General features: G+C 44.0%; 3 protein-coding genes across 9 annotated transcripts; 1 reads left to right on the top strand and 2 right to left on the bottom strand.

Annotated features, from left to right (window-relative positions):
- Nucleotides 1–235: 235 nt before the first annotated feature.
- Nucleotides 236–4,799, top strand: LOC120899879. Of its 2 annotated transcripts, none has more exons than XM_040306174.1 (6): nt 236–731; nt 2,884–3,008; nt 3,091–3,256; nt 3,332–3,600; nt 3,681–3,858; nt 3,944–4,799. In XM_040306174.1, exons 1-6 carry the CDS (start codon nt 468–470, stop codon nt 4,088–4,090), a joined length of 1,149 nt encoding a protein of 382 aa, XP_040162108.1. In that variant the 5' UTR covers nt 236–467; the 3' UTR covers nt 4,091–4,799. The 2 variants fall into 2 exon arrangements, with proteins under 2 accessions (XP_040162108.1, XP_040162109.1); XM_040306175.1 differs by lacking the exon at nt 236–731 and adding an exon at nt 1,753–2,013.
- An 88-nt stretch (nt 4,800–4,887) lies between these two features.
- LOC120899878 (SHC-transforming protein 1) lies at nt 4,888–16,786 on the bottom strand. Of its 6 annotated transcripts, none has more exons than XM_040306167.1 (8): nt 16,667–16,786; nt 14,182–15,270; nt 9,360–9,430; nt 9,045–9,276; nt 8,681–8,974; nt 8,444–8,600; nt 8,165–8,379; nt 4,888–8,095 (listed from the first exon to the last, which is right to left on the bottom strand). In XM_040306167.1, exons 2-8 carry the CDS (start codon nt 14,302–14,304, stop codon nt 7,925–7,927), a joined length of 1,263 nt encoding a protein of 420 aa, XP_040162101.1. In that variant the 5' UTR covers nt 14,305–15,270; nt 16,667–16,786; the 3' UTR covers nt 4,888–7,924. The 6 variants fall into 6 exon arrangements, with proteins under 6 accessions (XP_040162101.1, XP_040162102.1, XP_040162104.1 ...); XM_040306168.1 differs by having other exon boundaries at nt 16,663–16,766; XM_040306170.1 differs by having other exon boundaries at nt 16,689–16,760.
- A 1,246-nt stretch (nt 16,787–18,032) lies between these two features.
- Nucleotides 18,033–21,153, bottom strand: LOC120903799 (outer dynein arm-docking complex subunit 4). The gene is made up of 5 exons (XM_040313411.1): nt 19,488–21,153; nt 19,302–19,393; nt 19,063–19,220; nt 18,740–18,983; nt 18,033–18,656 (listed from the first exon to the last, which is right to left on the bottom strand). Exons 1-5 carry the CDS (start codon nt 19,838–19,840, stop codon nt 18,280–18,282), a joined length of 1,224 nt encoding a protein of 407 aa, XP_040169345.1. The 5' UTR covers nt 19,841–21,153; the 3' UTR covers nt 18,033–18,279.
- Nucleotides 21,154–23,831: the final 2,678 nt, after the last annotated feature.

Genomic DNA, 23,831 nt, shown 5'->3' with positions numbered 1-23,831 from the left:
TGGAAAACAGTGGGATGCGCCATGAATTTAAAAACAAATGATAAAATAATCTTGAAACTTTCCTGGCTCATCGAAAGAAATACTTGAAAATGTAAATCATCAGTAAATTTAAGGCTTTAAGATTTAATGTTCATGCCCCAATATTAAAAATTATGCAACAAAAACAATTCAAAATGACTTTTCCTGCACGAGCTGTCAACATCGCCGTCCTGCACACCCGTTCCCACTGTGCACTGTGCTGTGTTTTGCGTTCGGGGGACTGTGTGATGAGCACGGTACGGGGCAGCCTGTAAATTCTGTGTTAAATAACGTGCAAGGCAACATCGTTCCGTTGGTGGCCGAGCTGCTGGTTTGGTGCTGCTGCCCCAGTCTTACCGTACCGTGTACCGGGTGTCCTCCGCGCGTGTGTGTCCAACCTTAGCTCAGTGAATCGCGATTTCACCCACCCTTAAACTTCTGTGCGCGAGATGGCAATCCGATCCCTACGGTATGTGGCCAGCGTCGGTGCGAACGTGCCGAAACCTGTGGCCTGCATCGGTGGTGCGTTGCAGCAGCAGCAGCCGCCATTCATCGGACACATTGCACGAGTTGGAGCAGGAGCACCCAGCACCAGTGCCGCTGCCAGCTGGTCCGCGTCCGGAACGAGCGTACGGTTCTTCAGCGCACTGCACCACCACCCGTCGGCCCAGGGCAGCGACCGACGGTTCGATCGGATCGTGGCAGAACGTAACGTAAGTGTTGCGCGCTTACGCAAATCAGGTTTCCCCTTGAGTGTGGCCGGGGCCTTCTGTGTGTGTGTGTGTGTGTGTATGACGGGCGAAGAGGATTTGCGAATCGAAGCAACCTTTGGACTTTGGAATGGCTTCCCGCTAGGCGATTGTTGCCGATGCTGCAGTCGGCGGTCGCTCTACCGCCCGACGATTATTTGTATGCTGCTTCGCCGATACCACACTGCACGGGGCGGGATGTTTGGGAGGAAATTAAGGGAGACAGCGCGAGAAAGTGTGCTGCTGCTGCGTTCCACTTCTGCTTTGCTGTACGCGCTCCACCACCACCACCGTTGGTGCGTGCAGTTACGGCCTGTAGGCGATCAACAAAGAAATGCAGGGGAGAGAGAGGGAATTAAATGCATGTGGGCCTGCCCGCTTGCAATCTAGCTTGTTGGAAACGAGGGGGAGAAACTATGCTTTTGTATTGTTTCCCGATGCGTCACAAAGCATCACCCCGGAATAGAACTTCCTTGGCGCTATGGGGCCCGATTCAAGGTCGAAATCACATTGTAGAATGGTTAGAAATTCAAATAGATGTATGTGTGGCAGCGCATTCTAACGACGGAATAGGGTAGAAAGCAAATATTTAGCTAGTAGAAAACTCGCCCGCCCGTGTAGCGTGTCTTTTCGTGTAATCTTGTGCTGGGTGCAGGTCATCGAATCGGGTTATAGCAAAAGGGCACCGCAAGATTATGCGAATGAGTTAACGAAAAAAAAGTAAGACAAACGCAGCTTTAATTGAAAATCGCATTTTAATAGCAAAGTAGGGGATAAAAATGTTGCAATATCTCAAACGACTCATCTAATGGGCAGTAAAGCGCTCCAAATCCAAAAGCAAAGGACCCGTTTGCGAATGAAAATGTCAAACGCTCACAGCAAACTTGTTATGACAACTTCCCATCCTTCTCCGGACCCACCACAGCACACCCCCTTAGTGCAAAAGACAGCAGCTTCAAGTGGCAGCTGCTTTGATAAGCCTTCTAGCATCGCGGTCAGTTGCTCTGGTGGGGGGAAAAAACCTCCAAGAACCGGTGCAGTCTTCTAATTTGGTCCATCGACCCAGCGCTACAGCAACACCGTCGTTTTACCGTGCGTGCATTAGCTACATCGAGCATAAACAAGCATTGAAAAAAAGAGAAGGGAAAGTGAACATAGGCCCTAGCTGCACAAGTTAGTAGACGACCTTGAACTAGCCAGAGATTGCAAAACACACACCTAGCCGTACGGGAAAACACGCAAAGCGGTGAGAAGGGGAGGTGGTTGATTATGTTTGCTGTTCATAAAATTGTGTTTATAATCAAAGCAAACATTTGTGTGTTGCCATAGAGGAGAGACGCTTCCTTACCTGTGCATATCCCCCCACCGGACCTATCCCAAGAACCTGTCAAAATTGCAACTCCAGCAACTTGTGTGTACCACACCGATCGGGACCCTTTTTCGCTATGCGGTTTGCAGTGCAAAAAAGCCCTTGCACTCTGATAAGCCGCCAATGGCTAAGCTCGAGCGAACGAAAATGTAAACCTTCCCTGGCAACAAGAACAAAACCGCGCCTCCATTGTCTACGCAAGCGAATGACTTGCACAACCGTATGGGGCTGCTCTTTTTTGTTTTTGCTTCCTTTTAATTTCCTCTTCCTATCTACGTGTAAAGTTTTAGAGCATTAGTTTAAGCTACGGTTCGGTTTCGGTGCATAAAACTAGAACCGATGTTACGTAAAAGAAATATGGTCCCACCAGGCCAACATCGTACGATCCTGTACCGGCCAAAATCGCTTTTTTTTATCTTTCGCTCTCTGTATGTCGCCTCATCCGCGAGCACCACACACCCACTCCCCCACGTAAGGGATTAACCACCCTCGGCACTCAAACACACACCTGGCCAGGCGCGGCTTAGCTGCTTAATCATATTGACCTTTATTTGTGGATTAAAGGTACCACGCAACATATATCTATTTTAAGGAACGCATCATTATTTGATAAGAGCCCTTCTGTGAGGGACGTTCGATAAGGGATTTAAAAGTTGTGTCCAATTATTGCTTCACCACAGAGAATAATGTTACGGATTGTTATTTTTAAAAATAGTTCATTTCTTTTCTTTTTGTACCTTTTTCCAGCTCTGTGCCCCGAAAGTGCACACGATGGTAAACGCTCGCACGGTGGCGACGCAGGAAATAAGCCGCAGCATTCAACTGTTCACCGACAAGCCGAGAAATGTGGAAAAGGATCAGCAAACCCTAAGGTATTGTGATGCTCGATGCTCCATCTCGAGCAGAATGGAGACAGGAGACAGTAATCACCCCACTCTCGCTTTTCACTTGCAGGCTGAAGCAACAGTGTGACCGGCCGGCGGTACTGATCATCTCCTGGCTGAATGCGCGCCAGAAGCATCTGGCCAAGTACGCCCAGCTGTACATCGACCAAGGGTTCGACGTGTTCTGCACGCACATCACGCCCTGGCAGCTGCTGTGGCCCGTCAAGGGAACGCAGGTAAGCATCGGACAACCCGTTCCCTTTGAATACAAAGCACTAATTTCACGCTTAACCCAACCCACAATTTCTCAGTTGGTAGCGGCCGAGATTGTCAAGTTTCTCAAAAACAACGACTTCAAGCACGGACTGGTGCTGCACGGCTTTTCCGTCGGCGGGTACCTGTGGGGCGAGTGTTTGGTGCACATTGCGCGCGATCTGCCCAACTACCAGGTGGTACTGGATCGCGTGATCGGGCAGGTGTGGGACAGTGCGGCCGACATTACGGAGATATCGGTCGGCGTGCCGAAGGCACTGTTCCCCAAGAATCCAACCCTGCAGAGTGCGTTGAAAAAGTACATGCTGTAAGTTTGTTTTGGGGGGAGGGTTTGGTAATGGTAACACGGCTTTTTTAAAACGCACAAAACATACATTACGCTCAAAGGTACCACATGAAGGCTTTCCACGAGCCGGCCACATCGCACTACATCCGCTCGAGCCAGATGTTCCACACGAATCTGCTGCGCTGTCCGGCCCTGTTTCTGATTTCGAAAACCGACCCCGTCGGTACGGTGGAGGCCAACACGCGCGTGAAGGACAGCTGGGAGCAGAGCGGCGTGAAGGTACGGTTTTGCGTTTAGCTTTGCGTAACATATGTATGTAAATCGATTATTAATTGCTCTTCATTTGCGCACCCCACACCCACAGACGACGGTCAAGTGTTGGGATCGTTCGCCGCACGTCGGCCACTTCATGAAGCATCGGGACGAGTACGTCGATGTGCTGTTCCACCATCTGCGGCAGCTGAATCTACCGAGCCTGAAGCAGGATGCGCTACTGCGGGCCAAACTGTAAATGCCCACACGCACACGCGACGCCCTGTGATACTTACGACGCGACGTGTGTTGGAGGGGGGGGATGTTCGGCTCGTCTCGTACCGCCGCGCCCGGTGTGTTGATGTGCGGTGTGGCCCCAAAAGGCCGACCAAAAACACACACACACACAGAAGAAGCGGCAGAAGGCCAAACGGGATGTTGCTGAAACGATGCAAACAATTATATGAAATTTATTAGGCACATTTTCTGTCGAGGTGGGAAAACAAGCATTATATATGGGATATTTTAAGGAAACAGATTCAAAGTAGGTGTGCACCACTTCTCTCCCAAACACACTCCCCCAATCGACCTTTACAAACACATCCACACACACACACACATACTATTTTTTATACTGTCGAGCGCTATTACGGTTGTATCATCACACGTACGACACGTGATAAATGCTAATAATTGTATTTTTTCATGTTTTTTATCTTTCTTTTATAATCAATAATCTACTCGTTTTTTTAATAGGTTAAGTATTACAGCTTTCCATGATGGGAAATTATTAGAAACATTCACTTTCCACCAATTCCCGAGTACAATACGGAATGGTTTTCCGTTTTCGAATATCCACATTACTCAACCGGACATCCTTGTTTACCGGTATTAAGCCCCTGAACCCGCAATATATTAATGAAATAATCCAAATAAAGGTGTGAAGTGTAGACATTAAACAGCAAAAACTGCAGCCCGTGTGAATTTTATCGCGTTCATCGCATCCGAAAAGCGAATGGAAATTTCTTTCATACGTTACCAGTGACATACACAAAATTACTCAGAAACATTATTTAATTTAATAATGATAATAATAATAATAATCATAATAATGGCTAACTCATATTAGAATATACGAGCTTACTTTGCGCACGACTCCCTTCGTGCCATCCCTAGCGCGCGCAATACTCCATCCGCACGTTCCTTCACGTTCGTGCATGTCTCTTTTCTTTTTGATCTCATTTTCTGTGCTTTTTGATACCATATCGGCAATGCTGAGGAGAGGCTATATTAATGGTTTTTTGTTTGTTTGCATGGTTTGTAGTTTGGGGACAGCTGCGAGCTGATTGCTGTCGTCCTGCAGGAGGCATCCTCCTTCTTTCCAAGCATATTAGTAGGTAGCAAATTAGCTCTGCTCAGTGGTTGAGAAATGTTAATTTAAGTAGAAAAATAGAAGTTTTATCAAAAAAACAACAACAAAAGCCCGAACACAACACGCATTCACAACAGACTGCATTATATCCTTTTATACAGAGCATGTTGTAAGGGGTTTTGTTGTAAGTTGTACCAGCTGTAACAGTTTTGCCGTTTGCGACTTCCAGTTGCGGAAGAAAAAGGAGTTGTACGGTTTATAATTTGAAAAAATGGTTATTTTTGTTTATAGTTGCGTTCCCACGTCTCCCCGCGCCCGTCCACGTGTCTTCTTTTGCACTGTTTGGTGCACTTTTGCGGCTTGTGCTTATTATTGCATTGTTTGTTTGTTTGTTTGTTTAGTTAATTTGTTGACTGTGTGATTTATGTGATGATAAGACAAAATAACCTATCTGTATCTGATGTTTCTAGGTGATTTGTGTGTGTATGTTTTTTTGTTAGTTGGTACTATTAAGTGTTGAATCATAACTTTTTTTGCTTTTATCTCGTAATAGTCATTGTAGTCAGACGGGAGAATTTCAGCATAATCTGCTAAGAGAACGAGTTAATTATTTTTGTTTTATTTAAACAAACAACCATTAAATATTTTACCTTTTGTTTCGTTTGATTATAAAAAATCTTCCCTTCATTATCTGTTGTCTCTACTATAGTTGTGTGTGTTGTTAGTTTTCTGTTTCTGCTGTAGGTTAGTGTGTGTGTGTGTGTAAATAGGAAATGGTTAATAAAGTTACAGAATACTGAATCTGAATATTGGCAATAGGCAACAGGAGGCGGACGCAAAAGTGAATATCGTGTTTTTTTTTAAATAAATGCAATTTGCCGAAACATTTACGCCACAATAATATATAAAAAAGACGGTCCAACAATAATTAATTAATACTTTAACTATCCAAAATGGAAAATAAGGGAATCTAGATAGTAAAATCATTAGAACTGCTCAACCATGCTTTTGCACTGTAAAAGTGTTTTGCCTTTCCATGTGTTTTGCCACTATTTGTGTGGTTGTGTGTTTGTGTATGGCTGTGGATCATTCGTACGCGGCCCTCTGCTCGGGACCGCTTCCGGTAGCGCCCATACTAAAGTTCCTTCGTTCAATATGATACATAATATATGCACGTGTTCGCAGTACAAGATACTTTGCTTTCCGTGCCGTTGTAAATGTTTGTTTTTGCAACGTGCATTGGAGGTTGATGATAAATTGCTCGGCTACACTCTCACTCAATCTCGACAATCTCCTAGTCTCTTCCTGCATTTGCCCGCCATCTTTTTAGCTAATTTTCTGTCTACAAACTACGATCAGCATACCTCATTTGGCCTTCCCGTTGACTAAAGAGAGAGAGAGAGAGATAGAGACAGGGAGATAGAGGGTGCATTACATATAAGTTATAACACTTTGTTTTGATCACACTTTCTTTTCGTTTGTTTTGTGCACGGATTTGTGTGTCTCCCTTGTATTGGGGGGAGATTGGGGGAGGAGGTCGGAACGCATTTCCTCCTCTGGTTAGCGTTTGCGGTTAGAATATTGTGTTTAAGAGCGTTCTCCCGTGCAAATCACCTTCTCAACTACCTTCCCATTTGGCCTTTTCCCTCCACACTGCTGGCTGGAGTGTATTGTAAGAGGGAACACTTTCCTTTTGAAGACAAACTTTTGATATTTCTACTCTCATTTTTTGTCATTTCTCATACCTATGTTCAACTTGAACTAGCCCCCTTCCCTACTTCCCACTGCTAGCAAAAGTGCGTCATATCGCAAAAACCCCCTGCAACGTTGAGTTTGAGTACGGGAAAGTAATACGATTCATTTGTTAACCTTCCATTGATTTTTGCATTTAAATCTCCTTTTGCTGTGCACGCAGCGTGCTTTTCTTCTGTGACTTTCTGTGTATGTGAATATATATAATTGTATATATATAGATTTGTGTGAGCTAAATCACTTTATATCTGTTTCTTCTTATCTCTACTATTCAAAAAAACAATTGCCTAACGCAGTTTTCTTTGTCCCTCTAATTCTCTTTCTCCCACTCTCTCTCTCTCTCTTCTCTCTTCCCCAGTGCTACACCAAGGTAATTCTGAGTTGTTGCTGAGAGAATCAGCTTAATCTGTATAGTGCAACTGCAGGTTGCGTTGTGCACCTTTTTTCCTTGTTTAGTTCTGAATTTCATTTTCCCCTTACATTTTCTCTTTTTGGTAGTATTATATCGCATGCTTATGATAGTATCCGTATAGATACATGCTTTAAAAAAAAGGAGCATTACGCTTAACTTAAACATGAAACAAGTGCGATCATGTCTGCGTTATGCAGCTTTTCATTACTTTTCGTATAATGCTAATGCGGTGACAAACTCACCGTTTTAAGAAGTCGTCCTTCGACTCATTCGACTCGCTTGTTCACTCTTCTGCACATTCATTCATTTCAGCCCGTCCCCCGTTTGCTTGGTTAACTTCTTTACCAGGATGATGCCGGATGTGTATCCGCAACCGCATGCATCCAGTCCCTTGTTTGTTTGCTTTGCTTTGCGCCTTTCTGCGTGCTCTAATATACTCACTTAATAAGCTAAAGTTTTTTTTATGTGATCATGTCGTTTGTTTCTGTGCGCGTTTACCCTTCCTTGCTCACTCACTCTACGTAAGCTACTTGTACACAAACACACACAAAAACACACTACTGCAGGTTTAGGTGAGCCAGTTTGGCTTTCGACAGCAGATCGGTCGTCCGCAGGATCGGATGCCGCAGCAGCAACGCACTCTCGGCGGAGATGATCGGCAGAGAGTTTGTCCAGTGAAAGTTGATAAGGTGACTAATACTATCGAAGACTCGATCTTTGGTTCGTACCTACAAGGAGGGAAGAGCTTTATACACGGGTTTTCTGTTTGCCGTATCACCGCACCGTGCGACACTTACGATTCCTTCCGGATCGATCAGCAACAGGTGCTTGGGCGAGTTGTTCTGCATGCCGGTCAGCACGTACTGGCCTTGCGTGCCGGCCGATTCGCGCACCAGAAAGTCGCCATCGTTCTTCAGCAGATGCTCGGACTGTGCCCGGCTGATGCTGCCGTGGTACCACGATTCCGTCAGCAGCTGCGACCTTTGTATCTCGGACGAGATGGTAAATGGTTCTAAAAGAAACGGAAAATTAATTGTTGCGTCGAAAAACAGATCCATTTGCAGCAAAGGACTTACGCATATCAAACACATCCTTTACGATCGTGCTGGAAGAGATTGACTTATTGCTGTGCGAATTGTTGGTCGCGTTTGCATGCTTGTCGTTCACGTAGTCGTGACAGGGAAGCGGCGTATTTAGATCGATCAAATTGCTCGGTATCCTTTCCCGCGTTTGCTGCAAAGGGGACGAATGAATGAGGTTAGCAAAAAAAGAACCAACTAAACCACGTTTAAAACACCCCGAACGGCGTCTACCTTTGCGCTGGAGGAACTGTGCGACTGCGACGACGAATGGTGATCGTTCTCGGTCAGCAGATCGGGCGGCATCTTGTCCGGCAGGTCATTGTAGTACACCTTGTCCGTTCGCGTCAGCTCGTGGAACTTGCTCTGCGTTTCCGGCTGCTTGAAGAACTCCTTGTACCGCAGCTCGAACGCTTGGCCGACGGTGGCGATCAGGTCCTGCGTTAGACTGCCGCCACACTCCAGCACGTAGCAGGCGCGCCATTCGTTCAGATCCTTCGCTACGTACGCCACAAAGTCCAGCGTGTCCTATATACCAACAAAATGTTAATTAGCAGCGTTCAGCCAAGTGTTAGGGACCGAAGGGTAAGGCGCGTACCGTATCGCCACCGGAAGCGAACGATATTCTCGGCATGTCGTGCTTGGCGATGATCTCGCCCGTGTCCACATTCACCAGCGACAGGTACTTGCTGGAAACCGTCAGCGTGACGTTGGTGCCGGCATGCTCCATGTCGGGCGTATCGGATATGCACTGCAGCACACGCTTGTCGACTCGCCGCTTTTTCGAGCTTTTCAGGCTGGCCGCTTCGCAGACCCGATTTATGCACTCTCTGCGGGGGTGGGAAAGGTAAGAAATTCGGAAACCGGTTAGTGATTGTTTGGTAGGCGGCGTTGCTGGTTAAAGGGTACTCACTTTGCCACCTGTGATCGCGTTGGGAAGTCAAGCTTTTTCATGGAAGCTTTAATCTCCAAACATCCGATGTACTGTTGGGAAATGGAGGAAAAAATGGGAAATACATATTAATGACATTTACATTTAAATGATTTAATGATTACATTTAAACAAAAAAAAACATTTTATTTGTGTAGCTCAAATCCATAAAAATAGTGATTTAAAAAAAACCTCATTTCCAACTCATATCTGTCGTTAATTTCTCTAGGAAAGCATTATCAGCAATGACTTTCAATAAATCAATCCCACCAGCACCAACCATACGCACAATCAAAACGTTGAAAATAAATGTCTCGTTGCGAGATTGTAGGCAGAATTTAAAACATGATACTCTCTTCCTTCCTTCCTTCCTTCCTTCGTTCCGCCAATGGGGGGGGGGGGGGTGCAATGGCCGAGTGACAGTGCCCTACCCGAAACGGAAGCACTGCGTGCCGGCCGATTCGCATCGATGATTCATTAGAATACCAAATGGGAAGCCAAATAGTGGTACGCGCGCGCGATTTCGATTTCAAGTCCGATTTCGATACCGGTACCCAGGCCTCGAGCGGGGACTTCGAAAAGGCGCCAGCTAAGCACGCATGTACACACTCACATACACACACGCAATCCCTACTTCCGGTTAGTGGTTATTGTTTGTTTGTTTGTTGAAAAAAAGTAGCATTACGTGCATGCGTGGTACTGAATACAAATAAAAATTGCATTCTGCTTCGTCGGTCCATCACTATCGGGCGAAGATACTTCACTATCACCGGGAGTTTGCTTTAGTGAAATACAATCTTTAAATTTAGCAAACAATTTTACATACAGTAGAACGACACGGATGACGTCAGCGGATGTGTTTTTGGGAAGGCATTTTTAATTGGTCGCTCCGAGAATAGGCCCACGAACGGCGAAACGGGTCTTGGACGATTCTTAGGAATTGGAAGCAACCCGCCGATCTCGGAAATGCTGGTTAGATATGCTGGTATGCTGCATGATTCATGATGTGTGGTTCCCATCGTTGGCGTCTTTGCAGGGTTCGCTCGCAAGTCATCGCAAGCCGCCATGAGCAAATATTTGAAGGGCAATCAAGTAAACACATTTCAGCAATCTTAATGCTGACTCGAACGATCCATACATCCATTGGTTTGAGCGGTCTATAATTCGAGTCAGCAAAGGATATAGCGGAATTTAGGGGCATGTGTGCCATCTTAAGCATTTCATGTTACAACTCACTAAAACGTGTTTGTCAAAAGCCGATTTAAATCTCATAACCATTTTACATCTATTTCTTTACTTGTAAATGAGTTTCGCTTGAAATAAGTGCAAACAAAACTATTTTTGTAGCGTTTGAAAAAGGGTAAAAAAGACGTTATTTTTTTGGGCTATGGGGCAACACGGCTACCTGGTTAAAATAAACGTATTTCTTAGATAATTGGAGATTTTTACGTCTGTGGCACTAATGTATGTATTCCCACATGTGTGATTTAAGACAATGAACCCTTTTTGATCACAAATTGTACTGCAATATGGTTTGCTACTGGTCTGCTTTTCCGGGATGGAATCCGCTCATAAAAAAGGGTTTTCAACCTCACAAAAAAAATCGATTTTATCAGATTTACGGTGGTATAAAAATGCTCCTCGGTTGATTGTTCCTAAGTTTGCTCAACTTCGATACTTAATATAAAGCAGTTCAAAACAATGGGAAAATCGATTAACCTATATGATACGATTTGGTACAGTATACCTAGACATGAGAACAAACCTATCTGTACGCTCAATTGGTCATAAAACTCAAGTTTAAATTAAAAAAAAAAGATTTTGGGCACTCTTGCTACAAATTCCGTTTGTTTTTAAATTGAATTTTATGGATTGAACCCGGCTAGATGATAGAGAGAGAAGCCCTGTAATAAGTCACACGATTCTTCCTAATTTCGGTTGCTGTTCTTCCAGCTACGAGGAGTTGGGTGAAGCCAGGTCGAAGTTCCGTTCCTTTTATTCCACAGTCACCGGGTTTTTGTATGGCAAGATGACCATTTATCTTCTGAATTACTGTTTTGAGCCGATTGATTGATCGTAAACTGGAATAGGGAATCCCGCAAACAGAACATAACAGAAATAGGGAATTCTACAAACTAACATGCTTACGCAAGAGCCACAGAGTACAATGCAATGAGAATGCAGGAGAGTAAGGAACAATGCATTACATTTGAGTAAAATACATATAAATATATATATATATATATAAAAAAACAAATTGACTTCCTTTTCATAATGAAAAATGATAATAAATGTCATTCATGACAATCTAAATTTCAGAGCAGCTCTCCAAAAACTAAACAACAATCATCCCAGCGATGTTTATTGGCATCCCAAAGTATTCGCAAAATGAGGACGATTAAAGTATTTGAAAATTATTAATATATAACGATTATTTTGAATGGAACATGAAAATCGTTTCGTTTTTTTTTACCGAATAGCTCTTACAGGGTTTCCCACGATTTATTGGTTGGTTCCCATGAATTTTTGGTGGGTTCCCATTTTTTTTTTGTGCGTTCCCACGATTTTTTGGTCGTTTCCCAGAATTTGTTGGTCCAATTGTATTGATATCCAATTGGAAAATACCAATAAAATATGGGAACGAACCAAAAATCTATAGGATACGACCAAAAAATCGTGGGAACGCACCAATAAATCATGGGAACTGACCAATAAATCGTGGGAAACCCTGTATTCCTCCAGTGTCATAGCGGCACGTTCAAGACAAAACGCAAGGAAATGGAAAACACGCACTTATGGTGCGCTTTTTTTGGTAATCTAAATAGACGCAATTATACTAAGATAAACAAAATAATCTTTTGGAATTTACAGCTTTTTTGCGGAGGCACGTATGTTTTCGTTAAACGTCAGCAAGCAACCCAAACAACCGGAAACCGAAACAAAAAAACAACTTGATTATACCTTTCCTTGCATTTCTAACTCGCAAGCAAGTTGTTCGACTGACAAAATGATTTAATTTTGAATGTTTATTTTTCTACGACAATCTTCTACTTTGGTTTGAATCTGCTGATAGCTGTGCACACTCCTAATAAACAATATCCTTCATAGTAGGTAGCGCTTCTTGGCGATATGAGCTCGCGTTTCGATCAATTCCCCCTTTCCCATTTGTTTACCAGGGCTTCTGGTTGGCCCACATTCTTAACACCTGCTTAGTCACGCACAATTTTAGCCGTAATCTTCGCTTCCCCGAGCGTATCCCATTTGCGCGATGCGGGACCTTTGCCGCTGCAGCAACAAAAGGATAAACAAAACACCCCGATGGGTGGTGAATTCTTTGGCTAAGCGTTTAACCCTTGCCTCTTTGCACATTGATTGTTGTGCCGCCCTATCCAAACGCCATGTGCAACACAGTTCTTTACGCTTCAAATGGGTGGGGGGGGGGGGCTGGTCTGGTGAACAGGATTTTACCAGTGCTGCAAAATGTCACTGTCAACGTCATAAAAATAATCTGACTGAAACAAAATCCATGTCAGCGTCACGTACTTAAATTGTGATAATCAGAGGTAATACTCAAAACAATTGGTGTGACCAATGCATGTTTTATGACATTTAGGAGACCAACGCTTAGCCAGTCACTATGTCATGACTTTTTTTTTACTGTGACCAGTTTAGCAAAATGTCACTGACATAGTCATGGCAAATTCCGACTGAAACATAATCATGTCAGCGTTATGAACTCTACTGTGATGATCAGAGATGGGACTCAATCAGTTGTTGCGACCATCACATGCTTGGTGACATTCTGTTTAGCAACCAACTCTTGGTCACTCACTTTGTAATGACATTTTATCGGTCGGTGATCATCACGATAGTCATGGAAGATATGCAGTGCGTGCGAGTGATTCCAAGAAACAAAATGAACATGTTTTCTCGCTCTGTTTGACCCGACAGACCATCAAACAAGATAGAGCGAGGAAGAATGAATTTTATTACTTGGGACCACACGCCAAGCATATTCCAAGAATGTCGTGATTATCACCAACACAAAATATGGTTACCAACTGAGTGACCAAGCGTTGGGTGCTAAATAAAAAGGTCACCAAGCATGTGATTGATCCGCCAACTGTTTGAGTCTCACCCCTGATCATTTCAGTTATGTACGTGAGCTGATTTGAGTTTCGTTTCATTCATGAGTGTTGGTGACTGAAACAGTGGCATTTGGCAGCACTGTTCACAGGCAGAAAAAGTCATTATTATGCTTGCGCCGATATTATGCTCAGCTTGTCAGTCAGAGTATCAAGCGTTAGAATCAAGCATTCGCATGTCGCGTTCGGGATGCCATGACGCACTTTCATTGAGTATCAGCAATGACCATCAAGCTACCACGGATATGTTGATTGTTTTCGTTAGTGAACGTCTCGTGATGCTCATGACATTTTGCAGCACTGGATTTTACTGCCAGTGGGAACCATCATTACTTTTCAACACGCATCAGGGAACATTTTCGCTTCCCTCCAAACAATAAATTGTGGCAGTTATTTATATCAAAGCTAAGAAAGAGTGAGAGAGTGGTTATAATATGAAGAACAGCAACGAGAACGGAAGAGTGTATGTGGAAGATCTGTTTGCCGATCCGGGCTTTGCCAGATGCGGAAGGAAGAAATAGGAAAAACCGGAAGTCGCAAAACAAAGAAAAGACGGTCCCCTCGGGTGGGGTGTGAAAGGGGGTTAAGAATTTTTCTACACACACTCACACACTCACAGTGTGGAGTCCGGAAGCCGGTAGGAAGGCCGGCCGACTTACCCGCACGTCAAACGTAACACCTTCGTTCATGATGACATGATCCGGATGCAGCCATTCGGGGGCCGTTTTCGAGCTGCTGACTCCTTTCTCCAGCCCGGATGATGCTTCGCCGTTGCGTGGCATTCTTGTTGCGTCGTCGCCCAAGAGCACTTTCTGCTGTACTAGCTGGGGTGTGGAATTTTTAAATCAAATTACAGTGTGTGTTTGTGTGTACGCCCCTACGCCACTAGCTACAGCGTTGTAATGCGCGTGTGGACACACTCGGAGCGCGCGTTTGCTGGAGCACTAAACTATGTTCGTCTATTTTAAACCATTCTCCAACGTCTTACACCCCCACACAGGCACAGGCACAGGCACATGTCGCACGCGGTCTTGGGTGGTAAAAAATATTCTGCCAAGCTTCAAAATCCGCCCACTGGTGGTACTGGGGATGGATGAAAGCACTTTTGTTTATCTTGCCCGCCGGTCATCACCGAGCTGCTGATGATCGTCGTCGTGGCTTGCTTCGACCGCGCGCAGCCAACATACGGCCGGCAACATTTTCTTTCGCTCGCCACCGCGGCTTTTGTCGCGTTTTCTTTCCGTTCCGTTTCCTTTTTCTTAGCAACGGGGGTTTTGTTGTTGTTATTGTTGCTGTTTTGGCACCTGCTGCCGCCGTCGCACACGTTCTTCGATTCTTTACTTCCTGTGCTTCTTTCAACGGGGGTAAGTTCTGTTTTTTTTCTCCAGTGGTTCCGGTTTTGCCCGTGTGACTCGTATTATTTCTGTCTTTCTCTCCCGCTTGCCGACCCACACACACACAAGCACGCTCTTGCGGACGTTCCGATTCGATGGCTGCCGCTCCCTTCCCTTCCACCTTTCCTTTGTACGGCGTATTTCTTTGCGTCTCTACACCGTTACTTCCGCTACAGTCCGCGACCGGAAGGAAGGAAGAAATGTGATCCGGTTTTATTTCCTTTCCTTTGCTTTCACACTACGTTTCTGGGTACAATCATTCACACACACTTATAACACACTAGAACGATGAGGTTTATGTTTTACCGCCTTTTACCCAAGGGCCGTCTTGTTTTCATCTTCGTCACCACTTCACTGTGGGGGAGGAGAAAGGTGAAAAAAATAAGAAAAAAGCCGTTTACACACCCTGAAACACTGGAGCACTTTTTTATCATTTGTACAACCCACACACACATATCCACAAGCACATTTTTTTTTATCAAAAAGCGCATACACTACCGGGCGACAGATCGCGCAGACCCTGCACTGCTTCACAATTGATTGTACTTATGATTCGCCATCGCCTACTCACGGCCTTTCCATTCAATAGGATGCGAGATGATGATGATGTTGATGATAGCAATGATGATGTGTTGTGTATCCTTGAACACGAATCAGCCAGCTTGCGTACATTAGCAGACGCACACAAACACGCGCACTGAGCCGCCACAGTCTATGGAGACAGAATCCGAAAGGAATGAACTTCCCGACCCCTTGGCACTGCACTTAGTCATCGTCTTGGTTGGCGGGGAGCAGCGAGCGGGGTGGGATATTTCGTCATATCCAACGCCCTTTCTTCTCTACATCCCCACCCAAGAGCCTTTCAGAAATGCGGCGAAGCAAAGGTGGGTGTGTGAGCGCGGGCATGGAAAAGGATTGACAATTAGCAAAATGTTTCGTTCGGGGAGGGGAAGTTCTTCCGTTTTTTTTTCGGGGCGTGTGCCGTGTGTGTGTTTTATAATAAGCGCAGTAGGGAGACACAGTGCGAGGTCAATAAATTATGCTTCCGGAGCGATACGCGCAACAAGCCACGCAATTTAGGAACACTTTGAAGCGCTTAGATTCGAGATTTGCTAAACCAGGAAACTAATTCAAAGAGATAGTAAACATTTTGGTCCATTTTTTGAAGCGGTTTCTTGCTCGCCTGGAGTGCGGTTCTTTGACCTTCCAGGGCGTTCACGTCACGTCCGGGCACCGTTTTGAAAACAACCATTATCCTCAGCTCACTTTGCTCACCCCGAGGGGATGATTTTATGCATTTATCGACATCAAAACACAACCCCCTCCAACACGCACACAGATTGTGTGTACGAACATTCCAAAACACACACACAAACACACGATGTGTGAAGGAATTCCGTGACCACTTCCTTAAGCTACGTTTCGCTCGCTTGTGCTGCAGCTGGATGAAATGGACAACGCAATTCCACAACACACTACCGCCTGGAAAGAAATCACAGACATTCGACCGGTTTGCCTATTTCACAGCACAGCAGCATCGGCCGTTTGCCGCAATGCACACACATACACACACTACCAGCAGGCAGGGCAGGGACATTGTTCCAGAACATCGGAACTGGGGGAACTGCACAACATGGCAAAGTGCACAAAACAACATAAAAAACACACACAGCCGTGATCTCGTGTTGGCTCTTATGATAGCAAGCCCGCCAGCGACACTCAACTTATCAATGGTAAAACCATTACCGACCGTCTTGTGGGGCGCGACGAACCTAGTCCGGAAAACACCCGTGCTGCACGGTGCAAGGAGGATGCGATACAGAGGAGAACTGGTAAACTTTTAGCTAGACTTCATTTTTGCTCTGTTATTTTTTTTCTTCTTCTTCCCCCGTTTGCCCGTATTATGACGTTTTGGTAAACAACTTCAATGTGACAGCGCCGCGCTCCGTTTATGGTGCCGGGTTGGGTAGTTGCGCCTTTCCAGCACAATGGTAACGGCTGGCGTTTGTTTTGGTTTGTGATTTTTACAAATTTCTACTGAATTTAGATACTTACACGCAGCTGTTGTACGTTTTTGTATGTTTATGTTGCTTCTCTAGTTTAAAGGCATCAATTTAGGAAAAACTCGTAGTGTAAATACGTGAAGAAAGTGCAAAATCTCTGTGCAGAGAGCAGCAGTCGATTGTAGTGATGGGCATTCTGCATTGCACCCTCTGCTGGCAGTACCGGTTCCGACTCCGGAAAAGCAAGCGCTGTGTGATTCTAGCTCGGCTACGTTTAAAGATAAGTGCGACTCATAGGAAGAATGCTGGAAACCCCTGGAATCGACGGAACCATCCGGAATAATACGGAACTATGTAAATTACAAGGTATTGTGCTGCTTCTTTTCTGCTAAAGGAGAGTCCGAATGCGTCTTCGTCATACTGTTATCTCGATTTGAGTCTATCATGGGATCAGGATACTCGGATGATCAGGACCAGCCGGAAATATTTGGAAGCTCCTGTTTCTTTTCTAATGGAACACACCGTAGAAGAGATTTCCCTATGTAGAGCAGTTAGTGAGGCTGCTGATGTTGCCTTCGTTATTCGGATATTTGCCTCGGCAGATATGGCCGGAATCATTCAATGTTTGTCTATAGGATGAATCGTTATCATTTTGTTGAAACTGTTCAAACACTAAGATCCGGAACAGTTCCAAAAACGTTGGGACCTCCTGGTGCCTACAGGATTACAGGATAGTGTAAAGATGATCGTATTTTTTTGTACTTCCGTATTTGTCATTCCAATTGCTTGTTATTAATGGATTGCTATGGAAGTGTTCATAAATGATCGAAGTTTAACATTGGGTACTGTAGATCTGTTAGTTTGGCTTTGATAAAACGGACATATCCTCCACTTCGTTTACCTACTACACTATTAGTATCGAACCTGCTCTGCAGATTGTTCATAGTTTCGATAGACTTCAGGAACTGATGACGATTTTCATAGAGATTTTAAACCTACAAAATGCATTTGTTAGGAACTATGTCATCCGGTGTCATATGAATCATATCTTTGTGCTCCAAGTGTTATCGCTACTAGCAGTAAGACTTATTTTATCCAACAAATCCATCCAAAATCATTTCTAATATCAACCTTTATTGTACTATAAGCATTTATCACATAGAGAGTTTGCAAGCCATTTCTACATCTAATGAAATTCCGTTAAGGTAAACATTGCTGAAAAAACGTTTAGAATCCAACGTAACAGGACGGAACAATGGGAATGCTTCTTTCACTACCTTATCACACCGGTCGTGTACTACCTTCTAAATTGTTCCACTACTGTGCTGTTCGGTTTCTATTGGGAAACCGCTAGGCAGGTTTACAACCAGCGCGGAAGCATACCGTTTGCACCGTTAATTTTCTTCGCATTCAAACTGGTGCATGGTTTCTGCTGTCTCCAAAACTCCTGCCTATTGTTCAGGAAGTTGATCGCGTCCTTAGCGTACTCCGACACACCCTCCGTGTTGGTGTCCGCCTTGCGCAGATCAGGGTGCTTGATCAGGTTCTCCAAATACTCCTTGTCAATGTACAGATCGCCCAGCAGTCGACGGGAGGCACGCTTTTCCAGCTCTTCCCGCGACAGCTGGTTGCGTTTGGCGGTCTTGGGCTTTTCCACCTTGGTCGGTTTCTTTTGCGGCTGGTTTTTCGTATTATTTCCGATAGTATTCTCGATCGCTTCCTGCGTTTTTTGAACACCTGAATATTGAAAGCAGGAGGGAAGTAGATTAGCTTCTGCGGGAGTAGCCAGATTTGAGTCCGACTGATTTGTTACTACTTACCCAACCGAAAGCTAGCCAACTCCGGACGCAAGCGCAAACCACGGTGAAAAAACATCAAACTGTGCTCGAACTGGCCCAGATAGTAGAGCGCTTCCGCCTTCTGGTAGATCGCACGGATGTTGTTTTTGTCCAGCACGAGAGCCGTCTCCGCATCCTGCAATGCTTTGCCCGGTTCGCCAAGCTGCAAGAAACAGCGGCTCCTGGCAACCAACGCATTCTGATCATTGTTGTTCATCTCCAGTGCCTGCATGAATGTAGGGATGGATGAAGACATATTAGAAGTAATCGTTAAAGTAAATAGAGAGCAAAATAGTGCATTGTGCCTTGGAAATAAACAGAACAGCATTGTCCAAGTTTCCGTTCTTGATCTCACGCATCCCCAATGCCAGGATGGCACCCGGTTCGGCTTCCTCCGTTTGTAACGCCTCGTTCCGCTCCTGGCGTCGTTTGTTGATGAGATTTTGCTTTATATCAAAGTTTCCTGCAATCAATCAAACAAACACGTTTCCTAGCTGGTTAAGGATCAGTGCTTCATGGGATAGCTCTTGCCACAGTCTCTTGCCTATACTGACGGCAGCCGCACGATCTTTATCGGTGTACACCTCGTCGAAGTAACGTCGCTTCTTGACGTCCACCGGCTCGTTGAACAAGTCACTGTAGGAAAGGTACAATACCGATGATTACGTGACCATCGTAAAAAAGCCGCGCAGTACAGGGCTCGTGCTTCTAAAGGCCCTGCCAAACTCACCGATACTTTCTGGGTGCATTTTTATCACTCATATCAGAACAGTGGTCAGAGAACTGGCGTATCAGATGCGTATCCAGCTTGCCCTGGCTGGCCTGATGCTGGATGGTGGCCGTCTGAGACCCACCTCCACCACTTCCTCCCGCACCAGTCCCACTTCCACTGCCACTTCCACCAGCAGCACCACCACTACCACCACCGCTACCTCCACCGCTTGCACCGCCCGAAAACGTTACATTCGACTGCTGCTGCTGCTGGTCATCGTCACCGTCCGTTCTCAGACCCACGCGTACAAAGCTTTGAAGCAGCTCATCTTCGCCGCCCAATATTCCCAGTGCCGTTTTGGCGTTGCTCATGCTTGATTGTAGAGTTGTAGGCACAACACACACAGTAGTAAAACTGTGATTTGAGAGGATTTAAAAGGAACTGTGCGCTGTGTAACAAGAGCAGTGTGTCCCGCTCGCAAATGAGGTAACTTTTTCTATAGGAACTGAAACTTTGAAGCTCCACGTCTGAAAGTGGAATGTGACCGAAATAACCGTGTAGCAGACGAGCGAACCCCCAAATGCCGAGTAAACCGAGTACCGGCACTTCACCGCGTATCGCGTGAAACCCATCACCTTCGCATAAACCTCACACATACACACTCACACACACATAAACACTCGCCAGAAGGGTGACGGAGAGTCATGGAAACAAACACTTGATAATCGATTTGTCATAAAACATAGTAAAAATTGCACGGCACGACATATAAAAAAGGGAGGTAGGTGGTACGTGCACCACCGTTCGGAGTCAATGGGTCAGAGTCGAGCGAATGGGGCTAGTGCGCTGTGCTTCTTTGATGGCGTGAAGGTGCCAACACGACCAACAACCAAAATATCTAACAGTAATAAATAAAGCCCAAACCGTTGTTGTGACGTGGGGTGAACTTCGTTGGGAAGCCAGCAGATCCAGCCCAGCGTGCACGGAAACGTCGGGAAGTGGCATTGCCTGATGTTCCGAAATAGGTTCCGAAACAAACAATACTGCACAGTATGGGTGGCAGCCTTCGTTGCATGTCAGTCAAACGCTAGGACTATGGTGGAAATATAGCAAATACAAAGTAATACTGGTTTGTGTGGGAGCGAAACAAAATGGATCTGCAATGCTGATCCGTAGAAGAAGCTTCTGAGACATTGCCCAAACGGCATAGGACGAAAAAATCGATCAACGTTGTATGCGTGGTTGAAGGATATAAGACATTCGTTGGATACGTTTTGCGCAAAATTCTTCAAAGCAGACAAATTTACTGCTAATACTAAAGCGACCTACCTAATACATCATTACTCAAATACTTCATTTATTTGGTTTAAAGCATTTAGTATTATTAGGTTTTTGGACCTCTCCGAATGCTATACTCCACTGCGATTGGTATATATACGCACTGCGAGGCAACAAGTTGTTGGTGCTAAATTTAACGCTACATCATTGCAATCCACGGGCTACCACCGACCAATGCGTCAAATAAATGAATGAATGAATGACTCATTCAAAATAACTTTGCCTACTAATAGCAGCAACGGAAGGAAAAGTTTGCTGCCCCTCACAATTGGTATGCCTTGGCAGCAGTAGCATATACCAACATACACCTATAAATAACACGTGCGGGGGTATCGTGCAGGAAGGAAATAATAAACAAGAGTCCGGAAATAGGCTCACCTGGTCATACAATCCCAACGCTTTCGTGTAGTTTCGAACCTACAAAAAAAGAAGCAATAATTAATATAAGATTTGTTTTGGTTTTGAAAGGAAGAGCCAGATTTTAAAATATGTTAATGAATCTTACAACTTTGAAATTAATTCCAAAATATGTATATTTCAAACACTTCTACAAAAATCCTGCTGTATTTCTGTTCTTTCAAATGTATTGCTCGCTTGCGCCACTTATAAAAAAGCTTGCTATAAAAAAGCTCAGGATAAAGACTACTGCAGAAAAGCTTCATGGTTTTCGTCGATTTTATAGCTCGATTATAGCGGCCGGTTGTACTGGCAAAAGCAAAGGACGATTTTGCCATACTCGTTTAACGCTTAAAACAATTGAGCGAGTGATAGAGACAAATAGAGAATAAAAGCTTTCGTACGAGCTTTCGATGGGACAAATACAAAACATTCTACCACTTGCTTCGTCGAAAAAGCTTTAACGGGCGGTTGTTGTCCTTCTTCGATTTACAGTGATGGAAGTTTTTTTTAACAATCAATAAGTTAATGAGTTATTTTATGTGACCCGAGTAAAACTAGGACAAGGGGGAAATTCCTTGCAAAGAAGAATGTTTTAGGTTATAAGAAATAAATTTAAGATAATTTAAATGCGAATGAATCCAACGAATGGATTTTGATACGAATGAATCCAATCGTTTAAAATCTTATAAAACAATATCAGCAAAAGAGATTGAACATATAGTTAAATAATTCAGGTTAAAATTTGTGAAAAATTATCATTATGTATTGGAAACATGATTCAATGCTTGGCGCACAAGCTTTCAAAGGGACATTTTAAACTATTTTGTATTGCTTTTAAGATTCCTGTTTCTTGATTCATTGTTTTAGTATGGAGCAGCAGTATATTTTACGTTTTATTTTTAGAATCTGCACATAAATATTTCATTAATTGTTTGCATCTTTAAATGTGTTGTAGCTTACCTTCATGTACTTTAACGCTTCATCGCGTAGATTCTTTCCCGCTACCTCTATTTCGTCTATTACCGGTTTCGATCCTTTCTGACGCTTTTTGTTCATCGGTTTGTTCATCTTGCGCTGATTGGCGCGTTGCTGCAAATAGATCACAAGCAGAACATGTCATTATAGACTTCATTTTCTCTCTTGTACCTTATTGCTTATCGATTTATTACTTGATGCACTTGATTAAGTAATTTCGTTGTGTATTGTGATTTTGAGACACTTCTTCCCACCCAAAAACCAATGGATGCATTTTATTTTTAGAACACAGCTTTCCTGTTACATTGAGCTGCACTAAGTAGGAACAGCAATAGAACCATAGACAACCTTGAGCGTAATGTTTCGCAAAATAAACCGGCTTTCGTGTGGCGAAATTTTCAATTATTGACAAAATTGAACTCAAATTCCCATGCGCTGCTGGCTTCGTCTCTCGTAGCCGCCCAGCCCAGGAGTGGACCAGGAAACATCATAAATCTTTGCCCGCCTACTTCTCCCCCCCCCCCCCCCTAGTTTGACGGCCGGAAGCCGGTAAAATCATGCTCGTCAACAAAAGACTACGGAACAACGAACGCCTGCTGCGGGATACAAAGAGGCAATGTGGGGAGTTTCAAACACGCGGAACACGGTGGCAGAACGCAAACGAGCTCGTCGAACCGCCGGTGAGGTTTTTACGGAAGGAGAAATAAACGCAAAAACAAACCACAAAACACATAAAATCGATTATCTTATTAGATTTATGTCATATTGAATGTGGTTTATACGGAGGTTCTGTGTTTTACGAGCCGAACTCGAAGGGCGCGCACTTTTTGTGTTTATTTTGATTGTGTTCGTTCGGGAGCTTGTGTTTCTTGTTTCCAGTTTTGGGTTTTGCTTTTTAGTCCCGTTTAAGTCCGTCGCTTCCGATCTAGTAGATCACCTTTTTTACATTATTGACAGTGGCAGTCGTGTTTTTAATCTTCGTTTAGAGCTTGATGCTTGTTATTCTACTGCTCACAACACGCACGTTTAAATGCATTTCTTGTATCGTAAAAATGGTATATTAATGAAACAATTAACAAGAAATACTTATCGTATCACTTTCTAATGGCTCCTGATTTTTTTTTAAAACAATTACGTTTATTTTGCTTACGCTCTAGTTAAAATCGTTTTGAACTATTTTTATTAAAAATTTTATTATTAATTCATTCATTAAATTGATTATTTAAAATTTATTGTTGTTCTTTTAAAATTAATTTAAATAATTTTAATCGTGTGCTTATCATTTTCGTTATTAACTTTTTTTTTATCTTTCGGGTATCACTATTTGAAATTTTCCGTTTTACAACAATGATTTAGATGGCTATGAAAAGTTTGATTTTTTGTTTTGTTTAGATAGCTTTAATGTGATGAAAATTATTCAATTAAACCCTCAGTGGTCCTTCGTGGCCAATTTTGTTCCAATTAAAAAAAGTAAGACTTCCTTGCGTTCTTTCAACACAGCTAAAACGCAAGCACAACAAAACCAACATTAAAACGTTCCATTCGTTGACAGTTTGTGAATTCTTTCTGAACGTTTCGTGCATCAGTTACTTCCGCAAGGGCGCAAGGCAAATCGTTCAAGTCGTTATGCTTTCTCCAGTCCATTTTATG

Source organism: Anopheles arabiensis, chromosome 3 (assembly GCF_016920715.1).
Source record: "Anopheles arabiensis isolate DONGOLA chromosome 3, AaraD3, whole genome shotgun sequence".
Lineage (NCBI taxonomy): Eukaryota > Metazoa > Arthropoda > Insecta > Diptera > Culicidae > Anopheles > Anopheles arabiensis.
Note: the sequence above shows the minus strand (reverse complement) of the source record. Positions and strands in the feature narration are given on the sequence as shown.

What these genes read in the sequence shown, in the direction of transcription:
- LOC120899878 (XM_040306167.1), bottom strand. Translation starts at nt 14,304, where the DNA reads ATGCCACGCAACGGCGAAGCATCATCCGGGCTGGAGAAAGGAGTCAGC. An exon ending in TCGCTTCCGGTGGCGATACG is followed by an intron (nt 8,975 to 9,044) that starts GTACGCGCCTTA and finishes GTTGGTATATAG; the next exon opens with GACACGCTGGACTTTGTGGC. An exon ending in ACAGTTCCTCCAGCGCAAAG is followed by an intron (nt 8,601 to 8,680) that starts GTAGACGCCGTT and finishes TCCCCTTTGCAG; the next exon opens with CAAACGCGGGAAAGGATACC.
- LOC120903799 (XM_040313411.1), bottom strand. Translation starts at nt 19,840, where the DNA reads ATGAGCAACGCCAAAACGGCACTGGGAATATTGGGCGGCGAAGATGAG. An exon ending in TGCGGCTGCCGTCAGTATAG is followed by an intron (nt 19,221 to 19,301) that starts GCAAGAGACTGT and finishes GATTGATTGCAG; the next exon opens with GAAACTTTGATATAAAGCAA. An exon ending in GTTGGCTAGCTTTCGGTTGG is followed by an intron (nt 18,657 to 18,739) that starts GTAAGTAGTAAC and finishes TTCAATATTCAG; the next exon opens with GTGTTCAAAAAACGCAGGAA.
- LOC120899879 (XM_040306174.1), top strand. Translation starts at nt 468, where the DNA reads ATGGCAATCCGATCCCTACGGTATGTGGCCAGCGTCGGTGCGAACGTG. An exon ending in GGATCGTGGCAGAACGTAAC is followed by an intron (nt 732 to 2,883) that starts GTAAGTGTTGCG and finishes ACCTTTTTCCAG; the next exon opens with CTCTGTGCCCCGAAAGTGCA. An exon ending in GGGAGCAGAGCGGCGTGAAG is followed by an intron (nt 3,859 to 3,943) that starts GTACGGTTTTGC and finishes CCACACCCACAG; the next exon opens with ACGACGGTCAAGTGTTGGGA.